Below are 16251 nucleotides of genomic sequence, written 5' to 3'. Positions count from 1 at the left end.
GCTAAAAGACAATTGTCTATTATTCCTAGGGCACATTCCACCACAAAAAGGGTGCTTCCGTATCTTTTTTATGTAACATTCCAATAGCTGAAATTTGTAAAGCTGCTATCTGGTCTACACCACATTAATTTACTAAACACTATTGTGTGGATGTTTTAGCAATGCAAAAAGCTAATGTTGGTCTAGCTGTGATTAGGACACTTTTTCAAGCCACTCCAACTCCTATATGCACGCCACCGCTTTCCTGGAGGGAACTTACAGTCTATGCAAAGCATGTGTATCTACAGCCACACATTCTACTGAACTGAAAATGATACTTACCCAGTAGACATCTGTTCATGGCATGTAGTGCCATAGATTCACATACACCCTCCCTCCTCCCCGGAATCCTGTAGCCATTGTAGCGGCACTGTTACTTAATTTTTGTATATATGTAAATACATTGCATGGACATCTTTCTCTTACTCTCTATATATACTCCTTTCCTCATCTGCCTGCAGGAAAACAATCTAACAAAGGACTCGATGCCCATACGCACTATCGCCGAGAGGAGGAGTCACTCGATCTTGTAGCTCGAAAAGGTTCTTTGAACATAAAAAACCTTACAGCACTCAAGATCAAACACTAGATGGCGGACTTAGGCAGAGCATGTGAATCTGGAGCTCTACATGCCATGAGCAGATGTCTACTGGGTAAGTAACATTTTCCTTCCCCATCTTCTGTCTGCACAGGAAGTGACATCACTGCATTTTACTTCACCAAATCTGCACAGCAAGTGCCATCACTCGTTTCCCACCAATACTAGCTTCAAAAAGGAGAAGGCTGACAAGAGGTCTTGATTTCCCTTCATCCATCTGCAGAGGAAGTGGCATTACTGTTTTTTTCACCAAAACCTCCTTTAAAAAGAAGAATCCAAGAAAAAGGACTTTATTTTTCATCACCAATATGCACAGGAAGTGGCACCCTTTGATTCCCTATCATCCATCTGCACAGGAATCCACATCACTGGGTTTCCCATCATCCACCTGCAGAGGAAATGGCATCACCCTGTTTGTAAGCTTTTACAAGCTTCAGAGCAGTTCCCAAACACTGCATGATTATATTTTGTATTTGTCCAAATCTGTTGTAGTCATTCATACAGTTTTTTAAATAGAGTTCCGCAATGCATTACTTGTAAAAATGTATATCCTCTCCACCTTATTTCTCGGTTGGTAGTGTTTTTTCGTGACACTAACAGAGGGAGTTTTCAGTTTGCCTTTCCATATAATATTCCCTTTCCCTATAATATTATAAATAATTATGTATCCACTCTTATTTATCAGTATTTGGGGCAAAAACCCTTCACATCAACTTATTAGCATCGTTGAAACTCAGCCTTAGGTATCGGTTCCTTGTTTTGGCAACTTTAACATTTGGCCAAAAGTCCTATGTTCCATTATGTCATGCACAATTTACTCTGTGAAATTCAGGCTGAATGGGTGCCAGCAAGATAATAAAAGAAGTGGGGTAAATGCTTCCACCACCTAATGCAGACACTAACTTTATAGACTTCAGACCTTTTTTCAACAAGCACATAACAGAAAGTATTAAACCGTGTCATGCAGAGTCCATGGCGGGTTTTAATGCTTTGAATGGCTCGGAAGAAAGAGCTGTGTCGGTGTCAGACAGAGGTTACGTGAGGTGGGACGGCTGCCAGCAGTTATCTATAAGCTTGTAAATATGCTCTCTAAAGTGCACTAAAATACAGGTTTCAGTTCTCTGCTCACCGGGTACAAAACAAACAGACTTAAACATTGTCAATCTATGTAGAAATTACCCACCTGTGCTTTCATTTACATTTTCTTTGACCCGTGGTTTGCATCTCCCCCCTCTTTACTGGTGTAGTTTCATGGAAGCATCTGCAAATACATTTCCAGCTTTTGTTCAAGAAGCAGTCTTTTAAAGAGATGATAAGTAAAGGTAATGGTATTTGTTTTTATGTTCAAATTGGGACCAATTTGGGACTTGTTGATAAATATCTGAGCTGATTTTGTTCTGAAATGGCATTTTAATGATTTCTCAAAACATGAAACACCATCAGAATTTATGCTGGGTTACGTCCGGGAATCATCTTGATCAAGACATCTGCTTTATTGTTTTTGAATTATATGAATCCCGGTTGGATTTTGGTTGCTTTTGACATGATCTGCAAATAATGTGCCTCGGTAGGGCATTCTTATGTATTTATTCTGAGCCACTGCTGATGGTTCAGAGGGTGTGGAGGCGTAATCCCAAACCCGAAAGAATTTGGAGACATTGATACTGGACTGTTTCTTTAAATGTGCAGCTAGAAGAGACTTGTCAGGATTTGCAGGTATTTGCAATCAGGTTCTCAAGACAATCCACCCCATCCTTAGCAGGTGGTTCTAACAAGTTGATGCACATAATAGAACCAAATATTGGAGGGAAGTGGATATGGGGTGAAAAATACACCCACCAAGCCAAGGTCTTCTTTGGCAATACTAGCTCAGGTTTTAGGTCTTGTAAGATAGGATGGCTGTAAACGGATGTTCTCCAGGAGGTTACAAACTCACTAAGTGAAAACGTAACACAGGGTTTTAGAAGCAACGTGAATCAATAAGGTGTTTTGCAATAAAGATACTGTTGCATAAGGTTTACTCATTGACTTCAAAATGCTGCATTGCTGTGAACCTAAGGTGACCTGAAAGGAGGCGGTAAATCTGTACTCAAATGACAAGCCAGGGAACCTCTGCTCCTCGAAGGGAGTAGGGTGAAAGAAAAAGAGAAAACAACATAAAAAAAAGATCCAGAATTCAAGGTCAGGCACATAGTCAGAGATTCCATAGCCGAGGGATACGAAAAAGGTATAAAAAACAAATGGAACAGATGGGACAGTAGTGATCAAATTAAAATAGCAGCAAAATGCCACACAGAAGGTGCCAAGCAGTTGCTGTAGTACCCCAGCCTCGAAAGACTAGTCCATTAGAGTCTCATAAGAAAGCACTTCACAAGTTTTCTTGAAGTAATTTCAGGGCTCCAAACCCATTGCTGATTCCAGAAAGGGATAAATAATGATCATTTACAATCATTGGTGCTGGCAGTGTGACCCACAGGATGATGAACCGTGAAATGTATTGAAAGATTTTAATTATTAGTGGACTAGTACCAATATTTATGCTTCAGAGCTGTTCCATTGGACTGAAACACTTCTTCTGTGTTGCTGATGTATATGCATACCTTTTTCTTAGATCTCAGTTTATGCTTCTATGACCAGAGGCTTAAAGAAGCAACTGTAATACAGCATTGTGCCTACAGCTCACTTATATATTTTCATTTCATTTGTTTACCATATAGCTGCAATGCATGGTTACCTCAATGTCACGTTATGTGAAAACAAAGAAGTTGTAGTACGAAGAATTTCTTTTCAAGAGAGGCGCTTCATCAAATTGTGGGACTACTTTATTTCCGCTGAGGAAGTCATCTGGAATTATGCTTCTCAAAAATCTGGGAACTCGGACAGGTAAAAAAATCAGAGTATCAGTTTCTGGCTAAGTCACTTCATTGGAACTGGATATTCCTTCATGCATATTTCCCTTGTGATTGTTTCAACTTCCGTTTTAATGATACAGGACGAGGGGCCAGATGTAGCAAAGAAACATTTTGCGACTTGCAAATAGCGAGTCATAGTGACTCGCTATTTGCAATTCGCAAAATGTTATGCAGAACGGTGTCTCAGACACCGTCTGCGAGTCGGTATGGGGTCGCAATGACCCACCTCATTAATATTAATGAGGTGGGTCGCAAATTGCGGCCCCATAACGACTATGGCACTCGCAAACATGGAGGCCTGCTGTAGTCAGCAGACCTCCATGTTCGTGACTGCTTTTAAATAAAGCAGTTTTTTTTTTTTAAGTGTAGCCCGTTTTCCTTAAAGGAAAACGAGCTGCACTTAAAAAAAAATCCGAAACCTTTAGTTTCGGTATTTTTTCAGGGTAGGTAGTGGTCCCTTGGACCACTACCTGCCCTGAAAAAATAATTTGGGGTCCATTCACAAAGAGGAAGGGGTCCCATGGGGACCCCTTCCAATTTGCGAGTGGGTTACCATCCACTTGAAGTGGATGGTAACTGCGACACCATTTGCGACCGCATATGCGGTCGCAAATGGTATTGCATACCACTAGGAATCGCAAATAGGAAGGGAACACCCCTTCCTATTTGCGATTCTGAAATGCATTTTGCGAGTCGGTCCCGACACGCAGAATGCATTTCTGCATTGGAAACACGCATTTGCGAGTTGCAAACGGCAGATTTTGCTGTTTGCGAGTCGCAAAGTGTTTCCTGCATGTGGCCCGAGATCTCTATACAATTTTGTATTGGTATATAGAGAAGTCAGTGGGCCTGTAAATCCAGCTACATAGTGGTTGGTGCCTATTGATTCATAAAGTCTCTGTCTGCAAAACCATTGGTTTTCTTTTTAATCTGTCAGTTGCATTGGAAATGCCCATTATTCTCGTGTAGATTTAAGTTAGTGTTTTGATATAGTGTTTAACCATGTCTGCTCCTAATTAGTAAAAAAAAAAAAAATATCGAATTTGCAGCATCTACAACGTGTGAAATCTTTAATGCTTATTTGACGTCTTTAAACGTAGGCGGACCAGTCTCAGATGGATGAGGCATTTCAAAGATTGGAGGGAAAATATTGGATTATATTAGATTTACATGATGCAATGATTTTGTAACACCTTATTTAGCTTTTTAATGTGCAAGCCATTAAACATAAACAGTAAGTCATGGGAAATCTAATTGGTCTCACTTTGCCAATGCTCGTTTGCTGCTGGTATTGGCATAATTGTCAATGCAGGAGTGGTGGAGGGCCATCGTGGATTGTTAGTTCATCGTCTTGTAAGTTGACCATCATGATGTGCATAGACACCATATGTCGGCCATCTTGGAAGTATGGAAAATAACAATTCAAGATGGTCAGATGTGATTTCATATGCTCCCAAGTTGACCTACACGATGTGGCTAGATGAGCCTGAGCTGCTATGTTGGAAGAATAGAAAATAGCGTTCAAAGATATCCAAACATTATTTTCCATATTTCTGAGATGGCTGCCACATTGCATAGTTTCCAACTTCACTGAAAACTTACATAACCCCCATAACTGAACATGAGTAATGCTGACTTTCAGTGTCAAAATCAGTGTAATATATGTAATATATCCTAACTGCAATATGCAAAAAATTCCTGTGTGCTCTGAAAACATAGCAGGGTTCTGGACAGATCTATCCCAACATATATTAATCATATGTAGCCTCGAGGGCTGTGCAACAATTTTCAAGCACAGTGCAGCAGTGCTCAACACACTACTTGGCTATAGCCAAATGAACGCGACCAATGCTGACTGTCAGCGTCACAATCCTTCAAACTGTTCACAACTGTGATGCACCACACTGTTCACAATAACCTGTATATCAATCTGATCTCCGTAAGGCTCTGGCACACATGTGGACCACAATAAAACAAGGTACTGGCTAGAGTTACTTTAATACATTTTGCACAGCCCTGGCATCTGGGCCACAACTCATGCATAGTAAATGAGCCATAAAGCAGGCTAGTGGTGAGGGGGAAGCTGGGTATCGTTTGCAGTTTTAAATAGTTCGATCAAGACCTAGCTTCATATTGCATATAACAGTGTGCTTAGGAATTGTAGTGAGACCATAAGAACACTTTCATGCAGGATTAGAACAGTTTCATGTAACAACATCACAAAAGTGTAAAAGGTGTCATATTCAATGAATATTGGTCAATCAGTGCATCTTTGTCCCTAACCAAAGATGGCTACCATTGTTCCCATGACAGATCAGAACAAGAGTTCAGACTGTTAAGTTTCTTTCCTTTCTGCACATTCTGTGCCCAATTTACAAAGATAAACAAAGACCTGAAGTCTAAGTTTACCTTTGTGAATCGGAGCCCTTCGACTTCAGGTCTAAGTTCACCTTAGTGAATCGGACTCTCGTGTTCCTGGCTGGATGTGGTTTAAGAGGGATAATGCTTGGGGGAAATCCTGGCACTATTTATAACGTTCACTTTCGAATTTCAGTATCACTACCTCACCCACTCATAAATAGAGAAGACAGGGGTCTGTGATGTCATCTACAGCATGATTGAGTTTCTCTTCCCTACTGCCTGCAACATGTAGTGCTTTTCGACCACAATAAAGAAATACACAATTGAACCCCAAGTTTTCCAATTACATACATGAATACGTTGAAGTATCTTTAGAGGTTCTTGAACCACCTTAAATTCCTTTTCTTTCCATATAATGAATCTTTAAACATTTAATAGATTCTGTATTGCACCAATGCATTTCAGACCCCGGTTGGTTCTTTGTTTGTGAATTTTAGGATGGGTATATCATACTTGATAAATCTTGTAAACTCCAAGTTCCTACAAGAGGTGGAAAAAATCTGTTGAATGGGGGTGGTTTGTTTGACACCATGATGACACCATGATGAAAAGAAAAGGAATTGAAGGTAACTTAAAAAAAAAAAAATCTTCAACATATGCATTAATGTGTGAATGAGTTAATAAAAAGAAAATTGCATACCACTGACAGAATATAGAATCATTTGAAATAAACAATTGATTCATGGGTTGATGACAACTTCAATCATAAGAGTCATAAAAATTGAAAAGCTAATCACCTAGAAATGGATGTTTTCAAAGGGACTCCTTTCAAAAGAGGGCAACTCACCGATTGGAACTTTAATGTAGATTTATTAAAACATTGCACCGTGCAGAGTCACAAAAGGTGACGCATCCCAGTGCAAAGTGTTGAAAAGGTATTTATATTCCAGCACCATGCTGCAAGGGTGCTTGCATTATGGGCAGGATTTTTTGTGCAGGACGGAGTATCTTCCTGCACGAAAACAATCCAAAAAGTAATGTTTCTCTTTCTATGTGTGATTGAGAATGCATAGTAAGAGGAAGTAACGAGGAGAAACATGTCTATCCTGTTACACCTCTCTGTGGTGAGTTACCGTTTTCACTCAATTCCAACTTTAGATACCTTAGTAAATCTGGAATTTTGTGAAATCCACGGGGAGATGCAGGAGAATGCCCTTGTTCCACCCATGGAATGCTTACCACTAAGAAATGTAGCACAATGCAGAGCAAGTTGTTGCATTACATTTCTTTACAAAGTCCAAAACAAACCAAATCAGGAATTGCGTGGCTTAATAAATCTCAAATAAACCTTTGCCCTGACCTGCGTGGCCTTGCATAATGCCAAGTCTTAGTAAATCTAGTCCAAAGGGTTTTGATGCAAAGCACTGTCTAGTAATAATGGCAGAGCTTTGCTCCCAAAAAATAACGCCTTCTCAATGCAGGCTTTAATATTGAGAATACTTTTAACATTCCCAAACTTGTCCCATATTTCCTGTGTGCTGCACTGTATAGCAGATCTCCAATATGTTAAAAGTTGTAAAGTATGTCTAGACATATTATTTTGTTTTGGAAAGATAGCCTTCCAGTAGAAAACCTATGCTAGGCATAACACACACGGACCTTTTCACTCTGGTGCAAAGGTTTGTGAGTGTTGCTAGGCAGGCTCAGAGAGCATGAGTGCTGGGGAAGGCAGCAGAAGTGCAATACAGCTGCTGCAATACACTGTACATTAGTAGATTCACCCCACTGTATCTAATTACAGGGGATACTCATTCAGAGCACACCTAAAGGAAAGCTGAATGGAATTTCACAGACCTAATAAATATTTCCATTGGCACTTATCTTTGCAAGAAGCAGTTTTTGCAATTTTCTAGAATTTCACCCAAAATCCAAGCTAAATTCCTCTTAAAATCAAGAGCCCTGAAATGTTGATAACCTGCCTCTGAGTACCCACTCCTATACTACACCTCCTTCTGTTCTCCTGAATTGCTTGCAAATGTCAATGGTTTTAGACCTATTGTAAAGACAATATTTAAAAGAATGTTTGTGAATTATTGACTTGTGCTTTTCCTTAACAGAATGCAAACTCTACCCAAGAACCTATATAAAAAGGTTGTCTACAGACAGTATACTGATGATAGCTTTACAAAGCGTGTTGAGCAGTCTTCTGAAAAAGGGATTCTGGGTCCTGTCATTAGTGCTCAAGTCAAAGACACAATTAAGGTATGTACAATAGACTTTAACATCAGTGTTCAATTTGGAATATTAATATTGAAGTGACTGTTGGAGCCAGAACAACAATTGAAATTTGTTAGGTTTAATTTGTTTGTGTATGATACTGAAGTTTCAAGTTGCATAGGATGATATGTAGGGTGACTGCTATAGTCAATGTCACTTTAAAAATGGTCTAGGAATAGTATTTCATGAGAAGGAACTTTTTCAGGAAGCCTCAGTTTGTGGGATGCAGCTACTTCTGGCACCATGCAAAGCATGCTTTGATTGCCCCCACAGAGATCGAAGGTCTTAGGCGGGTCAATAAGTGCACTTCTTCTGGAAGGAGATGTCATGACTCTGACCAGATGGATTCACAAAGAATGGGCACAAAATAAGTACCAACTTTTTGCAAATTCAGTGAGATTTTGGGAACCAACCTATGCACTAATAGGTTGGTGCGCAAAATTACTAATCAGAGTGGGTCAAACTTTAACCTACCTCATCAGTAGTCCTGAGGTAGGTCACAAATTGCAACTCACTCCGATTAAATGCCATCACAGGGAAAGTGGCCTGCTAGGGACAGTGGACTCCCATGTCTGTGACCGCATTTGAATAAAGTACATTTATTAATGCAGCCTTTTTTCCTTAGAGGAAACAGGTAGCATGCTTTTATAAGCATTGTAACAATCTAATTTTACAATTAAGTTAGATGTATTGATCTCTTTCTAATGCAATAATTCCTGCTTCTATAAGGAGTAAGTTCTTCTACTTTACAGTGTTGTAGATAAGGTAATATATTCCTGGTGTTGTTCCATTACAAATGAACATGTGTTTTTACTAATTAATTTTAGAGGAGAGGCCTTGATTAAAAATGCACATAATGTATTTGAGGATTTATTTTCTGAGGCCTTGAATGGACTTTAGATGCTCATACTTGATATTACTGTATGACATGCGGGTTACTCAAAAGTGACACATGCTTTTTAAATGCTTTACAAAAGCATTTGTCACTGCGCATGACAGTGCCAACACATTTTTAGCAAATTCATTAATTTGCTCTCTCAACGTTCGTATTGGATTGCTTGATTTGACTTACTCTCGGTGTCTAGTATCTGGATTTGAATAGGTTATTTAATAATTTGTCAAGACAAATAATGTCATGAGAGAATAGCTTGACAGAGAAGCCCTGGTATAAACAGGAAAAATAAAGTCTGCACAATATTGTAATCAGCATTGAGTTGAATTAGATAATTAGTTGTAAAAGGGACAGTTTGGGTAAGTTTAAGGTTAGACATTACAGAGAATCATGAACAGTTTAAGATAGGGAATATGGTTTTCATATGTTCAGGATAAAGGGAAACTGAAGATTTAGAATGGAATTTATAATGGTTGGGTTTGGGTAAGGTCCAAGTTGACTTATGGTGCCAAAAAAAGTTAACTGTGGAGACGGTTGACATAGTTGATCCATTGCCAATGGAATGGAATGGTAAGATTTGGGGTTAGGTACAGGGTTATGTTAATGATTAGGAAAGAAAAAACATGGTGAGTGTGAAGGTTGTAATTGTAGTGGATTTCATGTTAAAGAAATGAATTGTGGGGGGATCATAATTATAGACTCCGTTCTAGCAATTTTTTGTCACAACATAGATCTGATAACTTTTTTAGAGGTATTTTAATGACAATTGCTGAGATGGATCATCAAGTTTGTATTATTATTTCTGTATGTACATTTTCCTTAGAGTTTTAAGTCTCTCCTACAGACAGTTTTTTGCTAGTTGTTGTTGAAGACCTGCTGTGGACAATGCCGGTACTTACAGTAGGCTCTGCATCAGCCCATTGCTTACAAATGATTGTCTTTCCTGGCAATTTTGTTTTGATTGCTACTTATTTGATGACTTTCCTTCCTCTTCTTCAACATGAAGCAAAGATTTAATTCCATGTTTACGTAGTCTGCATAAAAGTGACTAAATGTTTGAATTAATCCAAATTATTTTAGGCTATCAATAAACAATACACATTTTGCAATGTATTGTGTACATGTAGACCCACAAGGGGCCAATCACAAACTGCATTTTGTAGTACTTTTGCTAGCACTACAATTGTGCTACTCACTTAAAATAAGATGCTATTCACTAACCTATGTGCAGAGGTCTATGCCTCTACTTATCCTATCATTTCTGTGTAGAGATTTCTGCAGACCATGGAGACCTCTGCACATGCACACATATGTTTTAGTAGAAAATGTTGGAGGGACAGGGGAGTATCTGGACAATTGGAATTACTACTAAATGGGAAGTGTTTAGGGAAAAGGAAGGAGGGGTATAGGGAAGGGTTGAAGGAGGGAGGGGCATGTACCCTCCCACAAGAGTAGGCACATTCATATTGCCAAAGAGGAACAGAAAACAATGGTAAATGTACTCCAGCTCATACCTGGAGTATGTCCAGCATCACAAATGGGCAACCACTTGTACTGCAGCACCCTCACATAAATAAATGGAGGCAGGGATTTAAAATAACACTCTATAGGAAATAATGGTAAAATAAATTAATTTATTTGGACTTTTAAAAAAAGTACACATATACAGTTAATTTAATGATGAAAAGTAAATATAAAAACAAATATAAAGTATATTAAGAGCTCTTTTTAAGTTAAAAATAACTGTTTTTAAAAATGGTTACATTCATTTAAATTAATTTGATACATACATTTAGTAGTTGTAATACATAATAAACAAATATAAACATTTTACTCTATTTGGGAATAATTTTAATGAATAATTTAAAAGCAATATATGTAAATGATACATATTTATTTCAAAATTACATTAAAAACGCAGTAACATGTTCTATTTTGTTTTACACTTTAAAGATATAAAATTAATGTGAATTAATATTTAACATAAAATTATATTTACTCACTTTTTAATGTTTAATAAACTTTTTCACTTTTCTCTATACTTTACCACACAGAGATCCCTGCCCTAGTGGCAGAAATTTCCATCTACGTGTGAACATTCACTAATAGTAGCAAGTTTACGCTTGTAAATGTACGCTTGTAAATTATGAATAGACAAAAGCAGTAAATTTACTACTAGGTGAAAGAGTAACTTTGCAAATGTTTATTTATACACAAGTACATTTACTTTTGTGACTAAGCCTTATAGAGTTTAGCTTGTTGTTTCTTACTTTTGTTGAGCAAGTGAAGAGCCATGGCCCAAAAGAAGAGAAGCCACAAATGGGTCAAGACAACCTTCCCCCTTCCACAAAACATAAATACACACTGCAAATTTGTAAATATTGGTTGTGCCGTGCTGCTTTGTCACGTATATTTCTCAAGAGCAAGGATAAAGTGGTTAAATCCATGCACTGAAATAAAATCACTCTGAATAGGCCTTGTTGCTGTTAGCAGATTTCTTTCCCTGTGCAAAGCTCTTTGAAATTGCAAACTTTGAGAGAAACCCTTACTATTTTTTAGGTCTTGCCCAGCTATTGACTGATCTTATGTAAGCAGGAGATTGGAAAGTATTGTAATATGGAAGGCTGTGTAAAATTGGAGTGTTGCTGGTACATCAGCTAATCCTAGAGGGTTGCATAGCACTCGTAACAGCCAATCCCATGGCTGAACATATTCCGGGAGATATTATGGACTGGAAGGTACTGGAATATGTAAAGCGGGTACGTCGTGCTCACCCACTACTAGTCGCTGGACCCCAGTGGCTAGCCATGCAGTTTGTCTGCTTCTTAGTAGTTCTCTTCCAGTCACATGCCTTGCAGCTTTCCATGTGAATCCTTAGTGAACACAGACTTCTCCAGGTGGAGGCTATATAATCCCACTTCTCCAGCACCACTGGAGCCAGACCGAACTCCCTTGAAAAATAGGAAGGTTGCCATAAGGAGGCAGTCTCAGAGGAACTTGAGGGATATACAAATACCACAAGATAAGCATGTATGATTCTCTCCTCAGGCATTTATTCATGAAGCATATGTTATGAATAATTTGCCTTTTCAAGAAATGCCTCCATAAAATGTGTCGATTGAATGATCATGTGCATTACCTAATATGCACAACAGTACACCTTCAGAACATTTACAGACCCATATTTCTACACTATTACTGAATGATAAATGACATTACATCGGTCTCACCAATGAAAATTAGGTACATTTATTGTTACCTGAATTATAGAAACTTTAGAAGCTCATTGTGAGCCAAATGTTACCACTACTACCCAATATTTAACAGTAAAAACACATTGGGGGTCAAATGCTTACACGACCATAATACATTTAACTATAAAAGCCCATTGTGAGTCAAATGTTACCACTACCATACAATATTTAACTATAAAACCCACGGTACGTCAAATGTTAGTGTTAGACCTGACAGCCTTAGGGTGGTCATCCCCTAACTTTTAGCCTGCCTCCCTCCACTTTTCTGATACTGTTTTTGCTGGTTTTAGGACTCTGCACACTTTACCACTGATAACCAGTGCTAAAGTGCATGTGCTCTCTCTCCTAAACATGGTAACATTGGTTCCTACCCAGTTGGCATATTTAATTTATTTGTAAGTCCCTAGTAATGTGCACTACATGTGCCCAGGGCCTGTAAATTAAATGCGACTAGTAGGCCTGCAGCACTGATTTTGCCACCCACATAAGGAGCCCCCTAACCATGCCTCAGGCCTGCCATTGCAAGGCCTGTGTGTGCAGTTTTACTACTGCGTTGTCTTGGCATTTAAAACTACTTGCCAAGCCTTAAACTCCTCTTTGTCTACCTATAAGTCACCCCTAAGGTAGGCCCTAGGTAACCCAAAGGGCAGGGTGCTACGTAAGTGAATGGCAGAGCAGGTACCTATGTGTTTTACATGTCCTTATAGTGGAAATCTCATTAAAACGTTTTCCACTACTGTGAAGCCTGCTCCCTTCATAGACTAGCATTGGACCTACCCTCCCACATTTTTGAGTGGTAGATTCTGATCTGGAAGGAGTGGCCCTGTCACGTTTGGTATTGCCAGAAAACAATAGAAAATACTGCCTACTGGTGAGGTAGGATTTAATATTACTAATTTAGAAATGCCACATTTAGAAAGTGGGCATTTCTCTGCAGTTACTGCCATTTGTGCCTTACAGCTTGTCTCCAATCTACATCTGGTGGTCTGTGCTTGTTGAAAGCTCCCCTTGTGCATTCCACCCAGACAACCACAAACACAGGACACTCAGTCACATCTGCATTCATCTGCATACTGAATGGGTTTTCCTTGGCTGGAAGAGGGGAGAGGGCTCACACTTTGGCCTGCCCTCAAACAAAGGACTGATAACCCCCACAGGGACCCTAGCAGACAGGACTGGGCTGAAAGGGGAACTTGTGCTCTTCAAAACCACTCTTTGAAGTCTCCCCCACTTCAGAGGCATTTGTGGGCATATAAACTGGGTCTTTGACCCCACCAAATCAGACACTTCTGGAACGACACCTGAACTCTGTCAGAAGACCTGCATGGCTGCCCAAAGGACTCATCTGGATTGTTTTGCAGAGAAGGGCTGCTGCCCTGCTGTTGCCCTGCTGCCTGCTGGCCCCTGACTCCGTTAGAAGGCTCTGCCTTCCCCAAAAGTGCTCCCCAAGGGCCTGGATTGAGCTTGCCTCCTGTTCTGTAGTATCAGGGACAGCAAAGACTTAGGGCCTGATTACAACTTTGGAGGAGGTGTTAATCCGTCCCAAAAGTGACGGATATACCACCAGTCGTATTACGAGTTCCATAGGATATAATGGACTCGTAATATGGCTGGTGGTATATCCATCACTTTACCGTCCCTTTTGGGACGGATTAACACCTCCTCCAAAGTTGTAAGCAGGCCCTTAATCTACTGGCTTTTCCAACTTCAGCGATGCCTGGAACAACTTCAGCACCAAAGCCGCAGACTGCTCCCTCTTCTTGAACATCGCTTCACGCAACGACCATGGCCTGCAACGCAAGTCCAACACTGCTGTAACACCGCTGACATCATGCTGGGTCATCGCAACACTCCAAAGTCGACACATCACGTCTTGACCAACTGGATCCAGCGACCCCGCCAGGTCACAATAAATCAACCCATCACTAATGACACCCCATCAGCTCCCTCTGCAAGTGAACGGAACCGACACCTCACCTCCACCTGCCTCGCAGTGTGGAACCAGCGCCTCACCTCCTAGGATGCTGTAAGAGACTGACGCCGCACTGGCTCCAGCTACGTCTCTTCTCCCAGACTCCATGCGGCGTCCTTGTTCTTCATTTTCCAATGGTAATGTATATCTAGGGGTTGGTGTGACTCTATGACCGGCACTGGTGGCGTTGGATTGTTGGGAGCGACTCCGTCAATGACGCCGTGATAGCCCCAGTTGGAGCTATTGTGTTTATAAGTGCTTTAGTGGGATTTAATCTTTAAAAATTAATAACTTTGCTCGTGTACATTGGAATTTCATTGTTTCAGCAGTATTTTATTCAGATGATTATTCTCTATTTTTTTAAACCTGTGTGGTGTATTTTTGTGGTGTTTTCACTCTTATTGCATAAGTTCTGCACAAATACTATACACATTGCCTTCTAAGTTGTTACACCTGACTGCTCACTGCAAAGGTACCAGGGGGTGGGCACAGGATAATTTGGATTGTGTTATGATTTACTCTGACTAGGATTGTGGTCCCTATTGGGACGAGGGTGTATACCTCTGCCAATTAGAGCCCCCATTTCTAACAGTTAGCATTACCTTACATCCAGACATGCTTTAAAGCACATGACACTTTATAACTTGTCACACAGAGGACTCTGCTCCTCCATATAAATGCAGTCATTCCTCTATTCCTGTGTTTTGCATTTCTTCATAGTGCCTAGACGCAGACACATTTCCAGTGTGTGCCATTTAAGTCCACATATTTGCAATTGGGTATCACAATGTTTATATGCAGAATAATATACTGAGTTGCAAAAGGTGATGCATTATCAAAAGCAGTTTATGATGATATAATAAACCTATCTTTCTAATAATTTGTCAACAGATAGTATTCAAAAATATGGCTTCTAGGCCCTACAGTATTTATCCTCATGGAGTGTCCATATCAAAGGCTATGGAAGGAGCTACATACCCCACGGATCACCGAAGTATGAAAAATAAACTTCCTTTTTGTTGTGAACAATTTGCAGTGTGTTTATCACTCATACCCATGTGCATGTGTTACATTCAAAAGGACTAAACAATAATGTATTACTGTTAAAGTACATGGATACCTGCAGTAACCATATCAAATATGTCTGATTTTCTCATTAGGTTTAGGTATGACATCAGAACACAAATGTGATTATAACATGACATTACTCCTTTATTATATTAAAGTAGGCAGGTTGTGTGCATTGTGACTGTAAAATAAATGACTGGCTTTCTACTCTCCCCTGATGTATTTTATTGTGAACACTGACAGTGAGACGTTAATATGAAGACAATTATGGCCTTATCTTTTATTGTACTATTCATTATAGGAATGAAAGACTCTAGCTGCATACTACCACACATTCTTATAGACAACCAACATATTAAGCTGCTTAAAACATATTTTACTACCAATCGTATGCTGCATATTGGTGTGTTTATTTTCACAGTACAAATTACACATTTATTGTGAATTATGCAAGCACAACGTTTCTGTCAGAAGCAACAGTAAGAGAACAAGTATTTAAAAGTTGTTTGGAGAAAGCTGACGGCCTGACCATATATTACAAGCAGGGCCGGCTTTAGGACTGGTGGCAGCCTGTGCGACAGGTTATTGTGGCGCCCTCCACCCCATGACCTCCTCCTCGGTTTCACTCACTACCACCGGCAAATGTGCTCCTCATCTCTCCATCGCTCATGTGTTTTAAAGCACTTGTAAAGACTGGCTTTACTAATCCATTCAGCTAGCCACATAAAATATACAGGGAGTGCAGAATTATTAGGCAAATGAGTATTTTGACCACATCATCCTCTTTATGCATGTTGTCTGACTCCAAGCTGTATAGGCTCGAAAGCCTACTACCAATTAAGCATATTAGGTGATGTGCATCTCTGTAATGAGAAGGG

At 39.6% G+C, this 16251-nt stretch overlaps 1 protein-coding gene across 1 annotated transcript in view; it reads left to right on the top strand.

Moving 5' to 3' along the window:
* Positions 1-16251, top strand: part of F5 (coagulation factor V) — a 728300-nt gene that overhangs the window by 223789 nt on the left and 488260 nt on the right. The window contains exons 7-9 of the mRNA XM_069204171.1: positions 3355-3520; positions 8028-8172; positions 15197-15299. Of these exons, the coding sequence (XP_069060272.1) occupies positions 3355-3520; positions 8028-8172; positions 15197-15299 (414 nt within the window). The remainder of the gene's footprint in view (positions 1-3354; positions 3521-8027; positions 8173-15196; positions 15300-16251) is intronic.

The sequence above is a fragment of the Pleurodeles waltl genome, chromosome 8 (genome assembly GCF_031143425.1).
Source record: "Pleurodeles waltl isolate 20211129_DDA chromosome 8, aPleWal1.hap1.20221129, whole genome shotgun sequence".
Taxonomy (NCBI): domain Eukaryota; kingdom Metazoa; phylum Chordata; class Amphibia; order Caudata; family Salamandridae; genus Pleurodeles; species Pleurodeles waltl.
The sequence above is the reverse complement of the archived record's forward strand: the minus strand, read 5'-3'. Positions and strand labels throughout refer to the sequence as shown.